Consider the following 25,871-nt stretch of genomic DNA (forward strand, 5'->3'; position numbering starts at 1 on the left):
GCATTGGAACCGATGTGAGTAAAACATGCTTCTAGCTCAATGAATTATATTTTTTCCGCAATTGATATAATAACAAAATAAACGGCGAAATGTATGACCTTTTCAAATAATAAGTTTTGTCAGTATTGTATAAAGAATTAATGTTAATTTATCCATCATACTCACTGCGCACCGTCATATACATGGATGACCATTTTCGTTGCCGTTTTCATAATTTTTAAGATTGTATCTTGGTGCATGACCAATAAACAATAACTTTACCGCAAATAATGTTATGATAAGATTTACAGGACATTTCATATGCTTTCTAAAAATATAAGTTTTATTGATGTATGATATTATACAACCAAGTAATTACGAATTTGGTTTAGCAGGTGTCACTGCACCCCCGTGACGTAAATAGGTGCTAACCGTCGCCTAATTTTATGTATTTCTCAGATCCTATTTTAGCGATCAATTTGTGAGAGGTATCATTTGAAAGCATATTATGCGTACTATCGTTACTTTTTAATAATGTTAGTCGTAATTGTAGAAGTTTACAAAATATTTGACAATATGTGTATTTTTACTGTATATGAATAGCATTCGCACTGATACGAGTGAAACATGCTTCTAGCTCAATAAATTATATTTTTCCGCAATTGATATAATAACGAAATGAACCGCAAAATGTATGGCCTTTACAAAAAATGAGTTTTGTTAGATTTGCTTAAACAATTAATGTTAATTTGTCCACCATACCCACTGCGCACGGTCAATCGTCATATAAACGGATGTCCACCGCCGTTGCCTTAATTTCTTCATCATTTTACAGATTTTATTTTACTGATCAATTAAGTATATAAGTAAATTCGATACGTGATAGATTATATTTATTATGAATATACGATTAGTGAAATAAAATCTGAAAAATCATGAAAAAAGGCAACGACGGTGGACATCCATTTATATGATGGTGCGCAGTAGGTGAGCTGAACAAATTCAAATTAATTGTTCATGCAATACAAACCAAACTTATTTTTTGTGTAAGTCATACATTTTCCGTTTATTTTGTTATTATTTCAATTGCGGAAAACTATAATTTATTGAGCTAGAAGCGTGTCTTATCAATGCCAATGCTATTCATGCACAGTAAAATACACATATTACTAATCAAATATTTTGTAAACTTCTACAGTTTCGACTTGAAATATTAGAAATAAAGATAGTACGCATAATATGCTTTCAAATGATACCTCTCACAAATTTATCAGTAAAATAGGATCTGAGTAACGTAGAAAATTTGGCGACGTCAGTCAGCACCCAATATCGTGACAGGGCGCAGTGACACCTGCTAAACCAAATTCGTAATTACTTGGTCATATATAATCATACACCAATAAAACTTATATTTTTAGAAAGCGCATGAAATTTCGCGTAAATTTTATAATAACATTAATTGCGGTAAAGTTATGGTTTATTAAGTTAGAAGCATTTTTTATCTGTATATGTGCAACTCGTGCTCGAAAAAAAACCCATGTTTTCAAATATTTTGTGAACAGCTACCTTTATAACTATAGTTATTCAAAAATAATTATAGTAGGTTTAATTTGCTTTCAAATGATACCTCTTACATATGGATCCGTAAAATAAGAACTTAAAAATATTGAATACTTTACTACGGTCAGCGCTCATTTTTATGCGACCGGCGGAGTGACCACTACGAAACAAAATTCGTAATTTAATGGTTATATTATCACTTACCAATAAAACTTATATTTTTAGAAAGCTCATGAATAGTCGCGTAAATTTTATAATAACATCAATTGCGGTAACGTTATTGTTTATTGACTTAGAAGCATTTTTTACCAGTACTTGTGCGATTCATGCTCGATAAAAAACACATATTTTCAAATATTATGTAAACAGCTACCTTAAATACTATAGTTATGTGTAAACAATTATAGTAGGTTTAATTATCTTTCAAACGATACCTCTCACATATGGATCCGTAAAATAAGACCTCAAAAATATTGAATACTTTACTACGGTCAGCGCCCGTTTATGCGACCTGGAGGATAACCCCTGCCAAACAAAATTCTTAATTATATGGTTATATATTATCATATACCAATGAAACTTATATTTTTAGAAAGAACATGAATAGACGCGAAAATTTTATAATAACATCAATTGCGGTAAAGTTATTGTTTATTGAGTTAGACGCATTTTTTACTAGTACTTGTGCAATTCATGCGCGATAAAAAAACACATATTTTCAAATATTTCCTAAACGGTTACTTTTATGAGCATAGTTATTTGAAAACAATTAAAGTAAGTTTAATAAGCTTTCAAATGACACCTCGCACGAACAGATTGGTGCCATAGGACTCGAGATGTGAATAAATATCTATGATGGTCGGTCGCCATCTTTCCCCCCTTTTTCTCGACCCGTCCCCCCTCCTTAAACTAAAACAGGTCAATTCGTAATCTGGAGAGAACGAGGAACATATCCATACCTGTTTTAGGTATTTAGAAGAGATGTCGACGAAAATCGTGAAGGAGACGACTTGTGGCCAAATTGGCTCTAGACTAACATATCTTTGATCAAATGAGTTTTTGTCATTCTTATTTTAGCTCATTCGTTATTTGTAAAAAAAATTCTTGGCATTTTCTCTGTTACATGTTACAGGCAACTGTTAGGGTGCCTTTCCACCACAGAGATGCGCTATACGTAGATGTGTTTGATATCCACTAATCAGCTAAGTCGAACCGCTTAGTTTAACCACATCTCAGACACGGGTGATCAAATATATAAAAGAGGCGCGTTCCTAGCACACATTCTAAGCTCGTGTAGGTGAACGCGTACCATGCTTGTATGAATCAGATGTGACAGGTTGACTGTTCACGTTTTTGACAGGCGGTAACTGTGAGGTAACAGAGAGGGGGTAGGCGGCGCTTTCAGCGGGGAGCGGTAGTGGCCATACTGTACGATAGTACTCTTTATTATATTGTGGCTTAATGCTAGTGGGAACGGGTTCGACTAAGCTGCTTGGTGGATATCAGACGCATCCATAGCAACGTAGCGTAGTACATCTCTGGTTGAAAGGCACTCTAATGAATAGTAGATTAAATTTCTCAAATTATAATATGTAATTGTTAACATGACTGTGATCTCAGCTTTATTAAGGAATTACTGGACAAGGTAAGTATACTATTTTTCTTTTCGACAGGGCAGGGCCGACAAGCGGTAACTTCGTATAGCGCAGTGGCCTGAATTTGACGCTTTCCCGCCGGGATACAGAAAAAAAATCGCTCACTATTTTAATTTACTTTTTTGACACAACGTTTCACAATGCCCTTAAAAAGCGATGTGAATACAGCCTGTCAGTGTAAATCCACGTTTTATTCCTTATTGTGTACAAGTTATTGTGTCCTTTCTTCCCTTATTAATAACACTTGGGCTCCTTTGTGATGTGAAGTGGACGCTAGGGATTGAAATTACACCGGACCGGATCCGCCAATATTTTGGTATTATCCGGCTAAAAATCGCCGGATCTGGCTACCCAACGTACAATCGCTTACGTTTCGTAAGAGTATCGTTATCTCTCCCTGTTTGCAGTGGCGTGACAGAGACAGACTGCGTTTCGATTGTTACGTATCATTGTCAATGGTTTGTCACTTCGGCTAGGCTGGCTGGTAATATACATCGACATAAAGGCGACGAACGAAAGAAAGGAAAAGTTGTAAATTGAAGACATTTATTTTTAATTGAGATTGTGATATTAGGTGCCTAATGGCTCAAATTTCAAATTATTCGTTAGTTAACTTTCAAGTGAAGTTTCAATGTTACACTTTTTATACTTAGCTTAATTTCATTTTGCAAATAAGTAACTCCAAAAATTATATGGTACTCACAAAATTTTTAAAACTATGTTACAACATACAATCACGCCTGTATCCCATAAAGGGGTAGGCAGAACACATGAAACTACTAAAGCTTCAGTGCCACTCTTGGCAAATTTAATAAGGGGTTGAAAGAAATCGAAACTGTGACATTGCAGTGTGACAGAGAAAAAATATATTATTAATCTGTGATCTATGATATTTTTATAGAAAACCGAATGTTTTCAGGTTGTATCCGTCCAGGTCACAGACAAAATCGGTCCGGATCCGGCCTGCTTAAAATCTAATCCGGTTTGCAATCCCTAGACGCGGTTTGCTCCGTTTAATATGAGGATAACCTTCTTTTTTACGTCGTGACGTGTGGCGGCTTACAAAAAGTTTTGCCATACAATAAAAAATGTGCTGAAAAAACTATTATTACATCATCATCACCCGAAACTTTATTTTTTATCAATAACTAGCCCTTTCCCGCGGCTTCGCCCGTGTACTAAAATTAATCTTATTCAAACGTTGAACTTTGGGCCCCCGTTTCACCCCCTTAGGATGTGAATTTTGAAAAATCCTATCTCAGTGCGTGCCAAGTTTGGAATATCTAGGACAAGCGGTTTCGGATGTGTTGATATGTCAGTCAGTCAGTCAGTTTCTTCTTTTATATTCAACTAGCTTTTGCCCTCGGCTTCACTCGCATTAGAAAGAGACAAAAAGTAGCCTATGTCACTCTCCATCCCTTCAACTATCTCCACTTAATGCCGTGAAGGACGGACAAACAAACAGACACACACTTTCCCATTTATAATATTAGTATGGATAATAGTTACCTAGTCATATTTTAGAATTTGTTATGTTTGTAGACGATGTAACGTAGACATTCTGTATACAGTTTGTTTACTTCGAGTATTAAATTATTTTTGCACACGTACATTTAACTATGTTCGCCGTTTCGCTATTCGAAGGTTGTCTGGAAGAAATTGCTGTTTAGCGGTAAGTCCGTCTGTTGTTACCGACATGGTTAATTCCTTTGAATTTCTATGTAATGTATGTTTTGTAGTGTGCAATAAGTATGTCCATGTCCATACTAATAATATAAATGGGAAAGTGTGTGTGTCTGTTTGTTTGTCCGTGTTTCACGGCAAAACGGAGCGACAAATCAAAGGATCGCATGTTCCCAGTCGATATAGGTCATTAAAGAGTTATGTAGTTCCCAATACCGCCGATAGATGGCGGTATTATCAATAGTAATAACGTCATGCTAATTCCTTAAAACTGTATAACTAGAATAAGTACATTCACTTTTAATATAGACCTGAACCAAGCAGCATTGTTTTCTCTCCGATACCTGCCCAAGACCCTCGACCCCCAGACACGTGGCAACAGGAGCATTCCGCATTTTTCGAATTTGACGCGAGCGAAGCCGCAGGCAAAAGCTAGTTATTATATATTATGATCTCACCTTAGGGTGGTCCCTCACGGGGACCGCGACTCGAACGCACAGTTTCACAGGTTTGTCTCTCGTAATGTCCAGTAGTCGACGCTCACCGCGCCATTCACCTGCAACAACCAAAGTAGTTTTCACTCAATTTTTTTTTATAAAGCATACATAATTTATAACACTTTAAGTTCTCGCGCTTTATACACATATTTAAAGTCACATACAGGTCGAACGTTAACATTATTTTTACCTTTTTTCGCTCGTCTTCCGCGACCACGGCCAGTGCAACCTGGCCGAAACGTTGGGGAAAAAGGTAAAAATAATGTTAATTAATCGCGTTCGACCGGGGGCCGATTTTTGAGTCTCACGGCGTTCGAATTCAGAAAATTGTCACTAAAAATAATAGGCAATTCACCGTTTTCAACCGGTATTTTAGTGACAGTGAGACTCAAAAATCGGCCCCCTGTATGTGACTTTAAATATACATAATTTAGTTCATCACTTTCAATCGCCTAGTTCAATTTAGATTCCATCAGTTCTCAAATAGTCCTTATATCCTAGCGGGTGTTACTTCTGCGTGCATTGCATAACACTGGCACCAACGAAAATGGAGGGTTAACCCGAGGGTTAACCCACCATTTTATATGGAATTTGACAGATGACAGCCCACTGTTAAGTGTTTGGTGCAAGTGGGCCTTAGTCCGTTTTCTCATTATCCGATGCGATACGTGCGTGCGTGCGTTCGTGCGTGCGTGCGTGCGTGCGTGCGTGCGTGCGTGCGTGCGTGCGTGCGTGCGTGCGTGCGTGCGTGCGTGCGTGCGTGCGTGCGTGCGTGCGTGCGTGCGTGCGTGCGTGCGTGCGTACGTGCGTGCGTGCGTGTGTGTGTGTGTCTGTTGCATTGTAGCCCCCGAGCGGATATACCGATTTAGATTTCGTTTTTTTTTAAACGCTGAATTAGTCAGGAGTGTTCTTGGCCATGTTTGATGAAAATTGGTCCATTATGTCGGGGTTTTTTCAAAATTTAAATTTTCTGGTTAGGTTATAAGTTCACGCTCTTCTGACAGTCTTTACCAAACATTTCAATTCAATTTTTTTATATCTCTAGGTATACCTCAAAGACAATCTTCAGATCCCATTTACCCAGGTCTCACCGCACGTATTCGTTTATTCCACCATATTTATTAAGGCGAGCACTAATTGGCCCTCGAGATATTCAAATATGATGAAATCCCGCGGATTTAGAACTATGTCAAGATTTGACTTTCAAACCGCTTTTTGTGGGGTTTTGCATAAATCTACTTCATTATGGAAGCGACAGGGATCCATTCTGATATTTTTATACCAGTGGCTTATTTCGCTACAGTGACATTGATAGTTGACACTCACAATTCTGAGCCTATTTCTGGGTTGATAAGTTCTTTACTCATCGTCAATATATCCTAGTGTGTTGTCCATAATGGCCGCTGTACACATGGGGCCAACGGTTGGTCCAACCCTTGGTGGAACCCCTTGGCCGAGATAAGAGTCGCTGTTTACACATTGGTGAACCAATCACTTGGCATTGGCCCTTCATAAAAGATGGACGTAGAATGGAAAAGGCTAGGTAATTCTAGGTCATTCACGTTGTCAGCAAAATTTAATAAATAAATAATAACCTCGTGGTAAAATGAAATTATCTGAAATATTAACAATTTTATGAATATTCTGATAAGCACATTTATCTTTTTTAGGCAATATATTAAATATTTGCAAGGGTATTGTATTTCCCAAAATCTACACTATTATTGGCATAGATAACTTATTGTTTTCGTAAATATTTCACTACTGTCCTCTCTGACGGCTGACGACAAACTGAATGAGGCGCCAACGTGTAAACGCAGTTGGCCATTGGCGCCAAGATCCTTTGATGTGTGGACAAAAAACCGACACTAGTCGGTTGGCCGGCCAGCGCTAGCGTCAACTGCCAACATACGGCCAAGTAGCCCTCTAAACGCTTGGCCAACGCCGGCCACAGGCAATGAACGGCTAAGTGTCACTGTCAGGCGACAATTGTCATTATTGTGAAATAGGCTGGCCCAACCCAAAGTTAAGCTAAGTAAGTAGGTATAACTATTAAATAATTATCAATATCAAATCAAAACCGTAACAAGTTTTTAAATTCTAAATAGGCCTCTTGTTGTGTTATGGATTCGACACGGGCGGACCGAAATGCAATCTGTTTGGTTTTCTGCTATTTAAATATTGGAATAATTTCCAAGACACTATGCAAATACCTACGTTTATATTTATTTTCCCCTCACTAGCTCAGAAACACGTGTTTTGTCCTTTAATACCAGCGGGTAAAAACGCATTTTATCCACTAGTGGGTAAGTAATTTGACCTTGAATAAAGTAAAAATAACTGCTTTAAAATTGATAAAAGTAGGTGAATCTAGTAATAAAGATGATTTACCACCTGTGGAACTACTGGAAGCAGTGATAAACACATTTTTTGCGTTGTAGTTTCCTTGCTATAGTGAGGGGAAAAGTTTTGTGTTACACTCGGGTGCAAATGTTTTCTACTTCTCGTGTGTTAAAAAACTCGCAAGTTCAGGATTCTGTTCTCGAACCACTCGCTTCGCTCGTGGTTCAACTATAGAATCCTTTCACTTGCTCGTTTTTCAATTCCACACTCGGCGTTAAAATACAACTTTGCCCCCTTGTGTAACAAATAACTATTACTGCGGCTGTTTTATTACATTTATTTTTTAACCCCCGACGCAAAAACGACGGGGTATTATAAGTTTGGCGTGTCAGTCTGTGTGTCTGTCTGTCTGTCTGTCTGTCTGTTTGTTTATCTGTCTGTCTGTCTGTCTGTTTGTCTGTCTGTGTGTGTGTCTGTCTGGAGCATCGTGGCTCCCGAACGGATGAACCGATTTGGATTTAGTTTTTTGTCTGAAAGCTGAGTAAGTCGGGTCGGGAGTGTTCTTAGCCATGTTTCATGAAAATCGGTCTATCGCGGTCGGGGGTTTTTTCAAAATTTTAATTTTGTGGTTATTACATTTATTTTTGTATTAAGCAGAACCGTCTGCCACCAAAGCGCTGGTGGCCTAGCGGTAAGAGCGTGCGACTTTCAATCCGGAAGTCGCGGGTTCGAACCCCGGTTCGCACCAATGAGTTTTCGGAACTTATGTGCGAAATGTTATTTGATATTTGCCAGTCGCTTTTCGGTGAAGGAAAACATCGCGACGAAACCGGACTAATCCCAATAAGGCCTAGTTACCCTTCGGGTTGGAAGGTCAGATGGCAGTCGCTTTCGTTATACTAGTGCCGTCGTCAAATTTTGGGGTTAGTTGTCAAAGCGGACCCCAGGCTAACGAGCCGTGGCAAATGCCGTGATAACTCAATGAGGATGACGATGATCAAGTGGAAAAAATCACTATCTTTGATGAAATTTGAACCCAGGAACACTGGATTGTTACTCGTATCTACCAGGACCGCATAAAACACAACGAATATTTGGATCATGGACATAGAGGAATAAGTAAGGGAAGAGTTATAACTCCATACATCAGTAAATACGAGTTATTTGTATAGGCATAGTTAAGTGACATCTAGCGACAATCACGCGTCAACTAGCGTGAATTATCAGTACCACTACTCGATACTATGTGGCAACATTGTCTTGCCAAGAAAATAATATTAGATCAGTTTAAAACTTATATTACAAGCAAAAGGAATTGAAAACAGAATACTGATTAATACTATTATAATATTAGCTAAAAATTGGTGAGCATTAGACTTCGTTCGTCGCGACATCTATTGACAAGTAGCAGTACATCAATTAACGCTAGTTGACGCGTGGTTGACACTATGTCACTTAACTATATGTCTGTGAAATTGGCATATCAAAGTCTAGCAAATCAAGTTTTTATTGGAGTTCTATTAGCATGCACAATAGTTCTAGAGTTCCTGATACTTTATAACAATAGTTCTGGCATATTTATACAAAAAATCGTTACTATGGATTTTGACAAATTGATATGCTAACTTCCCACTCCAGCATATCATTTGTTCCCGAATGGATTAAAATTTAGTACACAGCTCCGCCACACGAAAACCAGGAGTTCCTGACAAAAATAAACCAAAGCACTGACCATCACCAGCATTTAACAGTTATTTTCAAATAAATTGATATGCTAACTTCACACATGCTCTGCTGGTGTAATTTATAAACACACAAACGTAATTTTGGACCCAAATAAAAGATCTAGCTCCATCGTTTACAGAACTCACGAGTTCTAGGCTTTTACTCAAGTAACAAATCCAAAAAAAAAAACAAAACATTAATAATATATAATTTTTCAAACATAATACAGGCTATGCTCAAATATTTCATGGAGTTCCAGACCGTAATTAGGTCCTAAATGATAGCTGTGGCCCTAGACTGTACAGAACAAAAGAGTTCTAGGTATTCAGGACCCTTTTAGAATTTTTTTTTAAATCTAGTTTGAAATTTCGATTTTGTCAAGTTACAGGTGTGATCTGCTGAAAGATTTTCACGAGTTCCAGGAGAGAACTAGGTCTTAAATGATAGCTGTGGCCCTAGACTGTACAAAACAAAGGAGTTCTAGGCATTCAGGATGCTGTTAGATTTTTTTAAAGTCATGTTTGAAATTTCGATTTTGTCAAGTTACAGGTGTGATCTGCTGAAAGATTTTCACGAGTTCCAAGAAAGAACTAGATCTTAAATGATAGATGTAGCCCTAGACTGTACAAAACAAAAGAGTTCTAGGCATTCAGGATGCTTTTAGATTTTTTTTTAAATCAAGTTTGAAAAATCGATTATGTCAAGTTACAGGTGTGATCTGCTGAAAGATTTTCACGAGTTCCAGGAGAGAACTAGGTCTTAAATGATAGCTGTGACCCTAGACTGTACAGAACAAAAGAGTTCTAGGTATTCAGGACCCTTTTAGAATTTTTTTTAATCAAGTTTGAAATTTAGATTTTGTCAAGTTACAGGTGTGATCTGCTGAAAGATTTTCACGAGTTCCAGGAGAGAACTAGGTCTGAAATGATAGCTGTGGCCCTAGACTGTACAAAACAAAAGAGTTCTAGGCATTCAGGATGCTTTTAGATTTTTTTTTATCAAGTTTGAAATTTCGATTTTGTCAAGTTACAGGTGTGATCTGCTGAAAGATTTTCACGAGTTCCAGGAGAGAACTAGGTCTTAAATGATAGCTCTGGCCCTAGACTGTACAGAACAAAAGAGTTCCAGGTATTCAGGACCCTTTTAGAATTTTTTTTAAATCAAGTTTGAAATTTCGATTTTGTCAAGTTACAGGTGTGATCTGCTGAAAGTGTTTCACGAGTTCCAGGAGAGAACTAGGTCTTAAATGATAGCTGTGGCCCTAGATTGTACAAAACAAAAGAGTTCTAGGCATTCAGGATGCTTTTAGATTTTTTTTCAAGTCATGTTTGAAATTTCGATTTTGTCATGTTACAGGTGTGATCTGCTGAAAGATTTTCACGAGTTCCAGGAGAGAACTAGGTCTTAAATGATAGCTGTATCCCTAGACTGTACAGAACAAAAGAGTTCTAGGCATTCAGGATGCTTTTAGATTTTTTTTAAAGTCATGTTTGAAATTTCGATTTGGTCAAGTTACAGGTGTGATCTGCTGAAAGTTTTTCACGAGTTCCAGGAGATAACTAGGTCTTAAATGATAGCTGTGGCCCTAGACTGTACAGAACAAAAGAGTTCTAGGTATTCAGGACCCTTTTAGATTTTTTTTTAAATCAAGTTTGAAATTTCGATTTTGTCAAGTTACAGATGTGATCTGCTGAAAGATTTTCACGAGTTCCAGGAGAGAACTAGGTCTTAAATGATAGCTGTGGCCCTAGACTGTACAAAACAAAAGAGTTCTAGGCATTCAGGATGCTTTTAGATTTTTTTTAAAGTCATGTTTGAAATTTCGATTTTGTCAAGATACAGGTGTGATCTGCTGAAAGATTTTCACGAGTTCCAGGAGAGAACTAGGTCTTAAATGATAGCTGTGGCCCTAGACTGTACAGAACAAAAGAGTTCTAGCCATTCAGGATGCTTTTAGATTTTTTTAAAATCATGTTTGAAATTTCGATTTTGTCAAGTTACAGGTGTGATCTGCTGAAAGATTTTCACGAGTTCCAGGAGAGAACTAGGTCTTAAATGATAGCTGTGGCCCTAGAATGTACAAAACAAAAGAGTTCTAGACATTCAGGTAGCTTTTAGATTTTTTTTTCAATTTAGGTATTAAATTTCGATTTTGTCAAGTTACAGGTGTGATCTGCTGAATGATTTTCACGAGTTCCAGGAGAGAACTAGGTCTTAAATGATAGCTGTGGCCCTAGACTGAACAGAACAAAAGAAATCTAGGTATTCAGGATGCTTTTAGATTTTTTTTTAAATCAAGTTTGAAAAATCGATTTTGTCAAGTTACAGGTGTGATCTCCTGAAAGACTTTCACGAGTTCCAGGAGAGAACTAGGTCTTAAATGATAGCTGTGGCCCTAGACTGTACAGAACAAAAGAGTTCTAGGTATTCAGGACCCTTTTAGATTTTTTTTTAAATCAAGTTTGAAATTTCGATTTTGTCAAGATACAGGTGTGATCTGCTGAAAGATTTTTACGAGTTCTAGGAGAGAACTATGTCTTAAGTAATAGCTGTGGCCCTAAACTGTACTAAACAAAGGAGTTCTAGGCATTCAGGATGCTGTTAGATTTTTTTTAAAGTCATGTTTGAAATTTCGATTTTGTCAAGTTACAGGTGTGATCTGCTGAAAGATTTTCACGAGTTCCAGGAGAGAACTAGGTCTTAAATGATAGCTGTGGCCCTAGACTGTACAGAACAAAAGAATTATAGGTATTCAGGACCCTTTTAGAATTTTTTTTAAATCAAGTTTGAAATTTCGATTTTGTCAAGTTACAGGTGTGATGTGCTGAAAGATTTTCACGAGTTCCAAGAAAGAACTAGGTCTTAAATGATAGCTGTAGCCCTAGACTGTACAAAACAAAAGAGTTCTAGGCATTCAGGATGCTTTTAGATTTTTTTTTAAATCAAGTTTGTAAAATCGATTATGTCAAGTTACAGGTGTGATCTGCTGAAAGATTTTCACGAGTTCCAGGAGAGAACTAGGTATTAAATGATAGCTGTGGCCCTAGACTGTACAAAACAAAAGAAATCTAGGTATTCAGGATGCTTTTAGATTTTTTTTAAATCAAGTTTGAAAAATCGATTTTGTCAAGTTACAGGTGTGATCTGCTGAAAGATTTTCACGAGTTCCAGGAGAGAACTAGGTCTTAAATGATAGCTGTGGCCCTAGACTGTACAGAACAAAAGAGTTCTAGGTATTCAGGACCCTTTTAGATTTTTTTTTAATCAAGTTTGAAATTTCGATTTTGTCAAGATACAGGTGTGATCTGCTGAAAGATTTTCACGAGTTCTAGGAGAGAACTATGTCTTAAATAATAGCTGTGGCCCTAGACTGTACTAAACAAAGGAGTTCTAGGCATTCAGGATGCTGTTAGATTTTTTTTAAAGTCATGTTTGAAATTTCGATTTTGTCAAGTTACAGGTGTGATCTGCTGAAAGATTTTCACGAGTTCCAAGAAAGAACTAGGTCTTAAATGATAGCTGTAGCCCTAGGCTGTACAAAAAAAAAGAGTTCTAGGCATTCAGGATGCTTTTAGATTTTTTTTAAATCAAATTTGAAAAATCGATTATGTCAAGTTACAGGTGTGATCTGCTGAAAGATTTTCACGAGTTCCAGGAGAGAACTAGGTCTTAAATGATAGCTGTGGCCCTAGACTGTACAGAACAAAAGAGTTCTAGGTATTCAGGACCCTTTTAGAATTTTTTTCAAATCAAGTTTGAAATTTCGATTTTGTCAAGTTACAGGTGTGATCTGCTGAAAGATTTTCACGAGTTCCAGGAAAGAACTAGGTCTTAAATGATAGCTGTGGCCCTAGACTGTACAGAACAAAAGAGTTCTAGGTATTCAGGACCCTTTTCGAATTTTTTTTAAATCAAGTTTGAAATTTCGATTTTGTCAAGTTACAGGTGTGATCTGCTGAAAGATTTTCACGAGTTTCAGGAGAGAACTAGATCTTAAATGATACTTGTGACCCTAGACTGTATAAAACAAAAGAGTTCTAGGCATTCAGGATGCTTTTAGATTTTTTTTTATCAAGTTTGAAATTTAGATTTTGTCAAGTTACAGTGTGATCTGCTGAAAGATTTTCACGAGTTCCAGGAAAGAACTAGGTCTTAAATGATAGCTGTGGCCCTAGACTGTACAGAACAAAAGAGTTCTAGGTATTCAGGACCCTTTTAGAATTTTTTTTATATCAAGTTTGAAATTTCGATTTTGTCAAGTTACAGGTGTGATCTGCTGAAAGATTTTCACGAGGTCCAGGAGAGAACTAGGTCTTAAATTATAGCTGTGGTCCTAAACTGTAGAAAACAAAAGAGTTCTAGGCATTCAGGATGCTTTAAGATTTTTTTTAAAGTCTTGTTTGAAATTTCGATTTTGTCAAGTTACAGATGTGATCTGTTGAAAGTTTTTCACGAGTTCCAGGAGAGAACTAGGTCTTAAATGATAACTGTGGCCCTAGACTGTACAGAACAAAAGAGTTCTAGGTATTCAGGATCCTTTTAGAATTTTTTTTAAATCAAGTTTGAAATTTCGATTTTGTCATGTTACAGGTGTGATCTGCTGAAAGATTTTCACGAGTTCCAGGAGAGAACTAGGTCTTAAATGATAGCTGTGGCCCTAGACTGTACAAAACAAAAGAGTTCTAGGCATTCAGGATGCTTTTAGAATTTTTTTAAAGTCATGTTTGAAATTTCGATTTTGTCAAGATATAGGTGTGATCTGCTGAAAGATTTTCACGAGTTCCAGGAAAGAACTAGGTCTTAAATGATAGCTGTGGCCCTAGAATATACAAAACAAAAGAGTTCTAGGCATTCAGGATACTTTTAGATTTTTTTTAAATCATGTTTGAAATTTCGATTTTGTCAAGTTACAAGTGTGATCTGCTGAAAGATTTTCACGAGTTCTTAAGAACTAGGTCTTAAATGATAGCTGTGGCCCTAGACTGTACAGAACAAAATAGTTCTAGGTATTCAGGACCCTTTTAGATTTTTTTTAAATAAAGTTTGAAATTTCGATTTTGTCAAGTTACAGGTGTGATCTGCTGAAAGATTTTCACGAGTTCCAGGAGAGAACTAGATCTTAAATGATACTTGTGGCCCTAGACTGTACAAAACAAAAGAGTTCTAGGCATTCAGGATGCTTTAAGATTTTTTTTTATCAAGTTTGAAATTTCGATTTTGTCAAGTTACAGGTGTGATCTGCTGAAAGATTTTCACGAGTTCCAGGAAAGAACTAGGTCTTAAATGATAGCTGTGGCCCTAGACTGTACAGAACAAAAGAGTTCTAGGTATTCAGGACCCTTTTAGAATTTTTTTTATATCAAGTTTGAAATTTCGATTTTGTCAAGTTACAGGTGTGATCTGCTGAAAGATTTTCACGAGTTCCAGGAGAGAACTAGGTCTTAAATTATAGCTGTGGTCCTAGACTGTACAAAACAAAAGAGTTCTAGGCATTTAGGATGCTTTAAGATTTTTTTTAAAGTCATGTTTGAAATTTCGATTTTGTCAAGTTACAGGTGTGATCTGTTGAAAGTTTTGCACGAGTTCCAGGAGAGAACTAGGTCTTAAATGATAGCTGTGGCCCTAGACTGTACAGAACTAAAGAGTTCTAGGTATTCAGGATCCTTTTAGATTTTTTTTTAAATCAAGTTTGAAATTTCGATTTTGTCAAGTTACAGGTGTGATCTGCTGAAAGATTTTCACGAGTTCCAGGAGAGAACTAGGTCTTAAATGATAGCTGTAGCCCTAGACTGTACAAGACTGTACAAAACAAAAGAGCGTCCACAAAACGTAAACTCGCGCAACCTAATGAAATTTTAAATAAAATCCTGTAATAATATTTAAAAAAATCAAGCACTTAAAAACAATATTTCGCTTACTTTAAACATAATCTAACACATGTTACATTTTTGCGGATCTTCGTTAGTGAGTATTTTAATTACGATATTAATTTATCTCGCAGGATTTACTTATTACGTCATTTTTATCATTCATTTTTATTTTTAAACTAGTGCTGTGGCAGAGTCTGTCATTTCGATTCAAATGACATTTCAGTAAGTTGATAGAAATGGTATATTTGTTTAAGCGCCTCCTTGTACATAGAGCCTAATCGATTCAACCAATTCGAAATTAATCGTTAGATTTGGCAAACAATACGTCTTAGCCACATCGCAACATACTTCAAAACAAATGTGTCAAAAATGTGAACCTATAAATCCGGGACAATAAGTAATAATAAATAGCTCTGTAAGCATCGGGAACAACTGGCTCGGTTTGCAAGCATCCGTCTTTTGTTTTTGTTGCTCTTAAAACGCGGTTGCAATGAAGTATGAACTGCAGTTTTTATGAACTACGGTTTTATGAATAAAGTTTCCATGAGATCGCATTTTTAGCCATTCTAGAGATTGCTGAATTGAGCAGTTTTTCAAAAAGCTAAAACAAAGTATTAAACCAAAAAAATAAAGGGTTATTTTTTGAATTAGGTAGGTACTTTAAAAAAGGAACATTTATGAAAATTCATAATCCCCGCGAAGGGCTTGTGACCTGTCACAGTAACATCACATTTACGTTTCATCGGTGCCAACCCAGCTTGGTACTTCTAGCCTCATTTTGTAAAGAATACACCATAAAATTAGTTTTATCAAGGATGATTTATATTTTATATAGGATTTACAATCTCCATACTAAGAATGTTGGAGATGAATGTTATTGGATGGAGAGGGAGGGGTAAACCCAAACAACGATGGATGGATTGTGTGAAAAAGGACATGAGAAAGAAAGATGTGAGTGTTGAGATGACGAAAGATAGGGGAGAATGGAAGAGGAAGACATGTTGTACTGACCCCACATAACGTGGGATAAGGGTAGGAGGAAGAAGGAGGAGAATCTCCATACTAAGAATCGTACCTAAATTTTTTAGCGCCACCTATTAAATACTATCATAACTACACTGATGATGCCTACAAATTTATTTTTTTCAAAATGTGTATTGACGTGATATTAAAATAAAGAAGCATGTCATTTGTTATTATAAAAAATAAAGACATGCAAAAAAATATTTCGGGAAAATATGATTTTGGCCACTTCCAGGCTGCGAAACAGCGCCATCTAGTTTTAAGACTAAAAGGCACATTTCAGGGGTACGCTTTTTTGTATGGGCTTTGTCTGTCCCAGTATTATATCGTCCTTGGTTTTTAGGGTTCCGTAGCCAAAATGGCAAAAACGGAACCCTTATAGTTTCGTCATGTCCGTCTGTCCGTCTGTCCGTCTGTCCGTCTGTCCGTCTGTCACAGCCGATTTACTCGGAAACTATAAGTACTACAGTGATGAAATTTGATGGGAATATGTGTTGTATGAACCGCTACAAAATTATGACACTAAATAGTAAAAAAAAGAATTGGGGGTGGGGTCCCCCATACATGTAACTGAGGGATGAAAATTTTTTTTTCGATGTACATACCCGTGTGGGGTATCAATGGAAAGGTCTTTTAAAATGATATAAAGTTTTCTAAAAAACATTTTTCTTAAAGTGAACGGTTTTTGAGATATCAGCTCTCAAAGTCGTAAAAAGTATGTCCCCCCTATTTTTATAACTACGGGGTATAAAATTCTAAAAAAAATAGAGGTGATGCATGCTAATTAACTCTTTCAACGATTTTTGGTTTGATCAAAGTATCTCTTATAGTTTTTGAGATAGGTTGATTTAACTGTAATTTTGGCAGGTGTATAAATTGACATAATAAGTTTATTATATTTGCTGCTACGGAACCCTTTGTGCGCGAGCCCGACTCGCACTTGGCCGGTTTTTATATTTTCATGTACTTAAACATAAACACGTTATAAAAACTACCCCTGAGATGCACTTTTCCATGCAAATGACCAGTGCTTGAAACTTGTAAGGAAAGTGGCCTTTGAAATATCTTTGCATAAAATTACTCTTCGTCTAGCCCTTTTAGTTTACTCAACACAGTTAGATGAAAATACAGGCTATACAGGGTGAAACAAAACGGACCGTTCAAATTTTGCATAGTGACTATTGAGGTCATAATGAACAACTTTTATTATGGGAACAATGCTGAATTCGCAAAAAAAGTTGGCTGTTTCTTACATTTCGACTGTCATGATATGGGACAGCAAAATTTTTTTTCGCGATTTCAGTATTGGTTTCACAAAAACATCTTGCAGAGACTTTTTTTTTATACTACGTCGGTGGCAAACAAGCACACGGTCCGCTTGATGGAAAGCGGTCGCCGTAACCAAAATATGGACGCCTGCAACTCAAGGAGTGTCACATGCGCGTTGCCAACCTATTATAAACTTGTACACTCCCTTTTGCTGTGTTAAGTACACAGCAAAAAGGAGTGTACAAGTTCTAAGGAGGGTTCGGGTTGCCGACGACTCAAAGGACAATAGACGGAACAAATTAGTTCCATAGGTCCTTCCGTAACCAACACACCGCACCCTCGTTGAGCTCTGGCAGCCTTACTCACCGGCAGGAACACAACACTATGAGTAGGGTCTAGTGCTATTTAGCTGCGGTCTTGTGTCTGTGTAGACTAAACTGTAACCGTACAGTCAAAGATAGTCTCGTTCTAAAACATCATTAGTGACGGCGAGCCGTGATCCAATGATTTGTTACGTTTTTTTGGGCTATATTACAGAATATTTTTATGACTCTTGTCTCTTTTATATTTATATAAATGGGCTTAATGATGGACACATAAGACGTGGCCTACGATGGAGCTCGCTCAGAAGGTGTCTGTTCACCCTTGATTTGAAGATTGTTGGGCTATATGAGCTGGAAAACATAGACGATTGGATTTTTTTGTTTTTACAGTCTTCAAAAATTAACACACAATAGTGACACAACATTATCAGGATCACGTGTCAAAACACAAGTTATCAGCGGCGTATCGGCGGCCGAATTTACATTTATTACGGTTTTATATTTATTTACAACGCCAATAAACGAGTTAAAGTCCGAGGAATTCGTTATCTCGCGATTATAATGTTTTGTTCCGCAGTCTTTTGTTTTATGTGACATCATTTGTTAATGCCAAAAGGAACATTTTAGTTTAATTTAGTTGACAGAAATTGTAAATGCAAAAGTCCATTGCAGTGCAATAAAAAAATTCTTTGCAATATTTTGACTTCTGCATTTAGTTTGTAAGTTGTATTGTAATGTGGCATGACAAAAACAAAACAAAACTAGAGCAGAAAAAAATAGATTAAAGGCTATTAATAAACGAATAAGAAAACTAATTAAAAGAGACCTAGAACATCAAAAGATGGAAGAAATAGAGAATGTACTAACCAACGTATGTGGAATTAAAAAGGCTGAAAAAATCGTGTCTATTGGAAAGGAGCTAATACCAAACCTAACAAATCCGACAGGCAATACAGAGAGCAGAAAAGACATAGTTACTACAGCAACCAAGTTTTTCAAACAACTATATTCTGCAAAAAACTTGGACTACAGCATATATAACAGAAACTTATGTGAAGCACCGAAACCGTTCCTTGTCGATGAAATTTCTTCAGCCATCGTGAAATTGAAATCTGAAAAGGCTATAGGTCCGGACGGAATAAGCAACGAGTTATTAAAATATTCAAGTTACGAACTACACAAAGCTATTTCGTCGATTTTTAATGAAATATTAGAAGAAGAAATTACTCCCGAGCAATGGAACATCTCAAAAATTACTTTACTGCATAAAAAGGGAAACAAGGACAATTTGGATAACTACAGACCGATCAGCATATCATCCTGTATGTACAAACTTTTTATGACAATATTAAGACGAAGAATAGAAAGATCTTTAGAAGAACAACAACCAGTGGAACAAGCTGGATTTAGATCCTCATTCAGCACAATTGACCACCTCCACAGCTTAAACCAAATTATAGAGAAGTGTATAGAATACAATCGCAGTATATATATAGCATTTATAGATTTCTCTAAGGCCTTTGATTCCCTGGATCACACATTCCTCTTTAAGACCCTAGAAAGCCAAAATATAGAAAAAAGTATATAAACATATTAAAATACATTTACCGAAATAGTAAGGCATCTATTAGAACTGATAAGCAGGGAGATTCGTTTGCACTGCAAAAAGGCGTCAAACAAGGCGATCCTATCTCACCAATACTATTTAACGCCAGTCTGGAAGAGATATTTAGAAACCTACATTGGAAAAAAAGAGGCCTAAAAATAAACGGGAAATTCCTAAGTAATCTAAGATTTGCTGACGACGTTATTATATTTGCAAATGACCCCGCATCACTGGAAACGATGATGACAGAATTTAAGGAGGCATGCAAGAAGCAGGTCTAGAGATGAACCAGAATAAATGTAAAATTATGACTAATGGACCAGAGACGCCTATTAAGCTTGGACAAGAAGAGATGCAATATGTAGAAAACTTTACTTATCTTGGACAACTGGTTTCATTTAACGACAGGCAAGATAAGGAGATAGAGAACAGGATAAGTAAAGCCTGGAAAAAGTACTGGGCATTAAAATTTATCATGAAAAGCGACCTATCCTTAAAAATAAAACGAACAACCTTCAATACCTACTGCTATCCTCCCAACACTGACATATGGAGCTCAAACATGGAGCTTGACAAAAGAACAAGCGGAAAAACTAAGGGTATGCCAGAGAGCGATGGAAAGGTCGATGCTCAAAATTACCAGACAAGATAGGATGCGAAACACAGCCATAAGGGAAAAAACAGGCATAGAAGATGTTATACACGCAGCCAAAAAAATTAAATGGGCATGGGCAGGTCATGTGTGTAGAATGCCAAACGATAGATGGGCAAAAGTTACGACAGAGTGGCTGCCCAGATATAGTAAAAGGAAAAACTACAGACCTAAACTTAGATGGAGAGACGACCTGAAAAGCCACGACAAATACTGGTGGAGATCGGCTCTAGACAGGAAAGAATGGGAACGTTTGGGGGAGGCCTTTGTGCGAAAAGCGCCATGCAATTAATTAATTAATTTATTTATTAAGTATGTAATCAATTCATTAATTTATTATCCTTTAGAAATTAATTAGTAAACAATAATTCGCAAATCAATTAGTATAAATAATTATTTCATGAGCAGTCTGTTATCGCGATATTATTATTCAATTGAAATATGTTTAAAGTAGGTAAATGCATGTTACCGATCAAATGTAAAAAAAAAAAAAAAAAAAAAAAAAAAAAAAAAACAATGTATCTACACATCTAATGTAATCTATAGTTGCATGAAATAAAAGGCTATTATTATTATTTGTATCTCCGTTTAAAACTCTCGGGTCTTTCGAGCCCGGTCATTTATAAGGCGTGCGTGGGGATATAGATCCAACACGTAGAGGCCATTTGGAGAGCTTTGATGTCATGTAGAACGCCTGCTGGAACCCATTCACGGGTACATGAATAGATACCCGTGAACCGGTTTCAGCAGGCATTGGACTATTGTAGAAAATGGAAAGATGCCTGTTCTATGGTTTAGATTTGGATGGAAATAAGACTGGGCTATTGCTAAGAGTTCGGGACACCTACCATAACATTGTAAATACAGTGTTATCGAGGCAGGCGGTGACTCGCCACTCGGTAGATGGGCACCTGATTTGCCATCTTAAAGACGGCCAGGCGCAACACCGGCATGAGTGGCTCAGGGGTGTCGAGAGGTGATGCTGCGCTTTCTCCGAAGTTACTCGCGGCGTTATGCCCTTTAACACTTCCACCCCTGGAGCGACAGCTCAGACGTTCCTCTCTGGACGGCCAATGAAGGCAAGCCAGAGCTGAGAGTCCTGCGGGTCCCCTTGGGGTTCCACTCCGGCCGGCGAAGACACGCCGGAGACGGAGATCCTGACCGACTCTCGGGAACACTCGGGTCCGTGGGGTCGTCACTCCCCAACAGCTCGCCACAAGCTGCCCTGCCCTTTATTATTATTATTATTCTCTTTATTTCTTTCAAATCTTAGGCTAGGCTGTTTATAATATGAATATAAAAGTAAAATACAAAACCACTTACAAAACAATATAAAACACATATAAACACATTATAAAAAACCTAACCTAGGGTGCCGCCAGCAGCGGGGCAGGGCCCAAGCTGCCGGTGGTTAGGGCTGCAGAGAGAGGAACCGTCGAACTATCCGCGCTGTGTCCAAGATCACCGCCTTCTGCATCTGGCCCTTGATCCAGCCACCTAGCGAGAGTCTCTTAAGATGTTGGTCGAGACTCTTCGCTATGAGACCGTTCGCTGAAACGACTATCGGAACAATGATCGTTGATTCAACATCCCACATGGCGGTTATCTCGTGAGCCAAGTCTAGGTACTTACTGGACTTGTCCTTCTCGGCTTTCACGAGATTCTCATCATGGGGGATGGTGATGTCAACGAGCACTGCCCGGCGTTGCAGTCGATCTATTATCACAATGTCAGGCTTATTGGCTACAATAGTCCTGTCAGTGATAATAGATCGATCCCAATAGAGCGTGGCACGACCATTTTCGAGAACTGGCGCAGGTAAGTACTTGTAGTACGGTACTTCGCGGTCCACAAGGCCGTATTGAAGAGCAAGTTGCTGGTGAATAATCCTGGCTACGAGATTATGTCTGTGCAAGTACTCGCCGTTAGCAAGATGAGAACAACCGGAAATAATATGCCTGAGTGACTCTCCGGGACGGCGGCATGCCCGACAAATGTCGACCGTACCGTCCTTCAGGATATATTTCCGGTAGTTGTTCGTCATTATAACTTCGTCCGCAATTGCACAGGCAAAACCCTCGGTTTCTCCGAAGAGGTCCCCGAATCGTAACCAGTTCACCGATGCGAGCAGATCTACATCGGGTCCCGTGAGGGCCTTGTAGAACCGCCCGTGTAGCTGCTTGCTTTCCCATACCGCCTTGCGGTCCGCAGTATTTAGTACCACAGGTTTGCGCCAGTTCTCTTTCGCCAAGGAGAGCGGCGTGAGGTTTCCGTCCACTGCCACCACATCACGATGCATCCCGCACTCGTTGTTAAGGAAGTAATTCCTGAGATTGTACACCTCACGGTTGTGGAGATCTTTGGCGTTTAGGAAGCCTCGACCTCCGCACTTCCGTGGGATGTACAATCTCATAACAGACGAGCGCGGGTGTAACATACGGTGTGTGGTAAGCAGTGAGCGGACCCTCCGATCCAGGGCGTCCAGCTCAGTCTGGGTCCACCGTAGTATGCCAAAGGAGTATGTGAGTAGAGGCATTACCCAGGCGTTAAAGGCGCGCACTTTGTTGCCTCCTGATAAAAGACTGTTAAGGACTTTTGTCAGCCGACTGAAAAAGCGCTCCATCACCGACCGTCTAATGCCAACATCCTCAATACCCAACGACTGTGACATACCAAGGTACTTATAGGTTTCTGATTCAGAGATAGATCTGAACGACATCGTCTCAGAAAGTTGTAAATTTTCTGAATTTACAACCTCCCCCCGCTGTACATGCATAACCGCACACTTATCGACACCAAACTCCATTCTGATGGCGGTACTGAAAACTTCTGTCGTTTTCAATAGCACCATCAGGTCTTGGGTGTTCGGTGCAAATAGTTTGAGATCGTCCATGTACAGAAGGTGAGAGATGACTTCACCCTCTCTCCGAAGCCGGCAACCTAGCCCAGAATCCTTCAGCAGCGTGCTGAGGGGATTCAGAGCTAGGCAGAACCATAATGGACTCAAACTGTCACCCTGGAATATTCCTCGCTCAATCCTTATGAAGTCCTGCAGGCCAGGGGGCCATCCCTGCCTCCTGGTTGACGAAGGACTGTGGTCCACTGCCTCATACATGCAGCCAGGAAGGATATTAAAGCTGCATCAAGTTTATACAGCTCCAATACCCTTCTCAGCCATGAATGAGGCACCGAATCATAGGCCTTCTTATAGTCAATCCAAGCGGCCGAAATGGCCCCCTTGTTCCGCCGAACTTGTTGGCAGATGGTCATGTCTATGAGGAGGAGCTCTTTAGTACCACGGGACCCAACCCTACATCCATTTTGAGCGGGAGCCAGAATGTTGTTAGCGACAATATGCGCGTTAATTTTTGCTCTCAAAATGGATGTAAGGAGCTTGTAAAGTGTAGGCAAGCACGTGATGGGTCTGTAGTTTTTTGCTTCCGTGGTACTACCGGACTTATAGAGCAGGAAAGTAACACCAGTTGTTAGGGAAGGTGGGAGAGAACCAAGATCGAGGGCTTGTTGAAATTGCGTTGCCAAACGCGAGTGCGAGCATCGAAACCATTTTAGCCAGAAGTTGTGCAATCCGTCCGGTCCAGGACTTTTCCAGTTCTGGGCCGTACGGGTAGCACAACTTACGTCGTCGGGGCTGATGGTGATAGCCCCCATAGGCTCGATGCTCTCGCACTCGCGTTCGACAACGGTCATCCACTCACCCTCCGTGTGTTCGACGGGCACCGACCAGATGCTACGCCAGAAATCAGACATGGCAGTAGCATCCGGCAGCCGCACGTCAGACACACGAGGGTCGGTTTCCTCCCACCTTCGGTATACTTTCGGTCGCTTTGAAAAAGACGATTCTGCTGGAATCGGTCCACACGCTTTCTGTAGCGGCGAATACGGCTTGCCCATGCATAGACTTTCTGCTTCAGGAAGTCGATGCGCTCTGTGACATTGGCCAAATAGTCGCGGGGCCTGATGTCCGTCCCCGCGAACGCCTGGTTCACAAAGCGCATTACTCGGGGGCGATTATTACCCCCTCTGAAGCAGATCAGCTTTGCAATGAGAGTCCTAAACGAGTTGATACGACGTTCGATCCGTACTTGCCATGCAGGGACACCTTCGGCGGTCCTAGTTGCACGGTCAGCGTCCGGAAACTTGACTCGAGCAACACGGCACGCCGCGATGGCCCCGCAGTACATGATCGAGTGTGTATCATCTAGATCTTTACTAGTCCGCATATATGGATCTAGTAAAGCATTTAAGGCTCCTATTAGCGCTAGATTGCGTCTATTCATGGGCAGACGTGGTAATCGTGGCCTAGGATTGCTTGTGGAGCGATACTGCGTAATCGCCTCTTCCAAAGACCTCCTCAGTTGCTCATTGGCAGGCTCACTCTCGCTCTGACTCGCGAAGTCCCCGCCGTCGTTACCGGAATCAACCCGCGGCGCCTCCGGTGCCAGGTCGGGTTCGGGCACCGGGTCCGGCGACATGGCGGGCAAATCCCGCCCCGAGGCAGGGTCCGCGCGAGTAGCGAGAGCCTCCTGGCGGAGCCGATCAAGTGTGGCGTCATCCAACCGCTTTGACCGCTGAATGACGCGCACCTGATCCGATAGCCGCTGCTCCGATACGGTGGTGGATGGCTCGAGTGCCTGAAACAGAGGCAGCATTCTCGAACGGTACGCGGATAGCCGGGTTCCCCCCTCTGTGGCCCCGTAATAGGCGCGCATGACATTCTCGTTTATTTCTCGAGTCCATGTCATGCGACGCACTACACCACCGGCAGCGGGAGCCGTGGGCGGGGCAGGATGTCCCGCAGGCCCCAAGCGTGCCGGCAGCGGTGGCCGCCCTCGTCGCGCTGGTGGTCGTGGCGGCGGCGGCGGCGGCCCGCTCTCGTCGCTCGACTCGCTGGTGTCGGCCGCGGTGGCGAACTCGTCACTCGACGGCGGTTGCGAGGAGACGGACGAGGCGGGCGAGGGTGGTGGGCGTGCGTTTACTCGTGGTGACGCTTGTAGAGCTCGTGTTTTACTTCTCGTAATCATTTCTGTTCTATGTACATGTTGAACTTATTTCTTTTGCAGCTTCAAGCCCAATTTCGTGATGGCATCATGTCATGTCCGGGGCAATATTTTCCACATAAATAAGATTAAAAAGCAACATGTAAACATAAAATGTAAAAAATTATAGAAGAGAATTTCGAAAACACGTCTGACGTTGACAGCGTCATTTTTTTTATTATTATTCCTTTATTTATTTTGCTTCTTAGGTTAAGCTTTTTATAATATGAATATAAAAGTAAAATACAAAAACACATACAAAACAATATAAAAAACATATAAACACATTATAAAAAACCTAACCTAGGGTGCCGCCAGCAGCGGGGCAGGGCCCAAGCTGCCGGTGGTTAGGGCTGCAGAGAGAGGAACCGTCGGACTATCCGCGCCGTGTCCAAGATCACCGCCTTCTGCATCTGGCCCTTGATCCAGCCACCTAGCGAGAGTCTCTTAAGATGTTGGTCGAGACTCTTCGCTATGAGACCGTTCGCTGAAACGACTATCGGAACAATGATCGTTGAATCAACATCCCACATGGCGGTTATCTCGTGAGCCAAGTCTAGGTACTTACTGGACTTGTCCTTCTCGGCTTTCACGAGATTCTCATCATGGGGGATGGTGATGTCAACGAG

At 39.6% G+C, this 25,871-nt stretch overlaps 1 protein-coding gene across 2 annotated transcripts in view; it reads right to left on the reverse strand.

Annotated features, from left to right (window-relative positions):
• The window catches only part of LOC125237727 (KH domain-containing, RNA-binding, signal transduction-associated protein 3-like), a 275,954-nt gene that overhangs the window by 43,187 nt on the left and 206,896 nt on the right, over positions 1 to 25,871 (reverse strand). For both annotated transcript variants that reach the window (XM_048144893.1, XM_048144892.1), the window contains exon 3: positions 5,336 to 5,433. In XM_048144893.1, coding sequence (XP_048000850.1) covers positions 5,336 to 5,433 — 98 coding nt within the window. The remainder of the gene's footprint in view (positions 1 to 5,335; positions 5,434 to 25,871) is intronic.

The sequence above is a fragment of the Leguminivora glycinivorella genome, chromosome 22 (genome assembly GCF_023078275.1).
Source record: "Leguminivora glycinivorella isolate SPB_JAAS2020 chromosome 22, LegGlyc_1.1, whole genome shotgun sequence".
Taxonomy (NCBI): domain Eukaryota; kingdom Metazoa; phylum Arthropoda; class Insecta; order Lepidoptera; family Tortricidae; genus Leguminivora; species Leguminivora glycinivorella.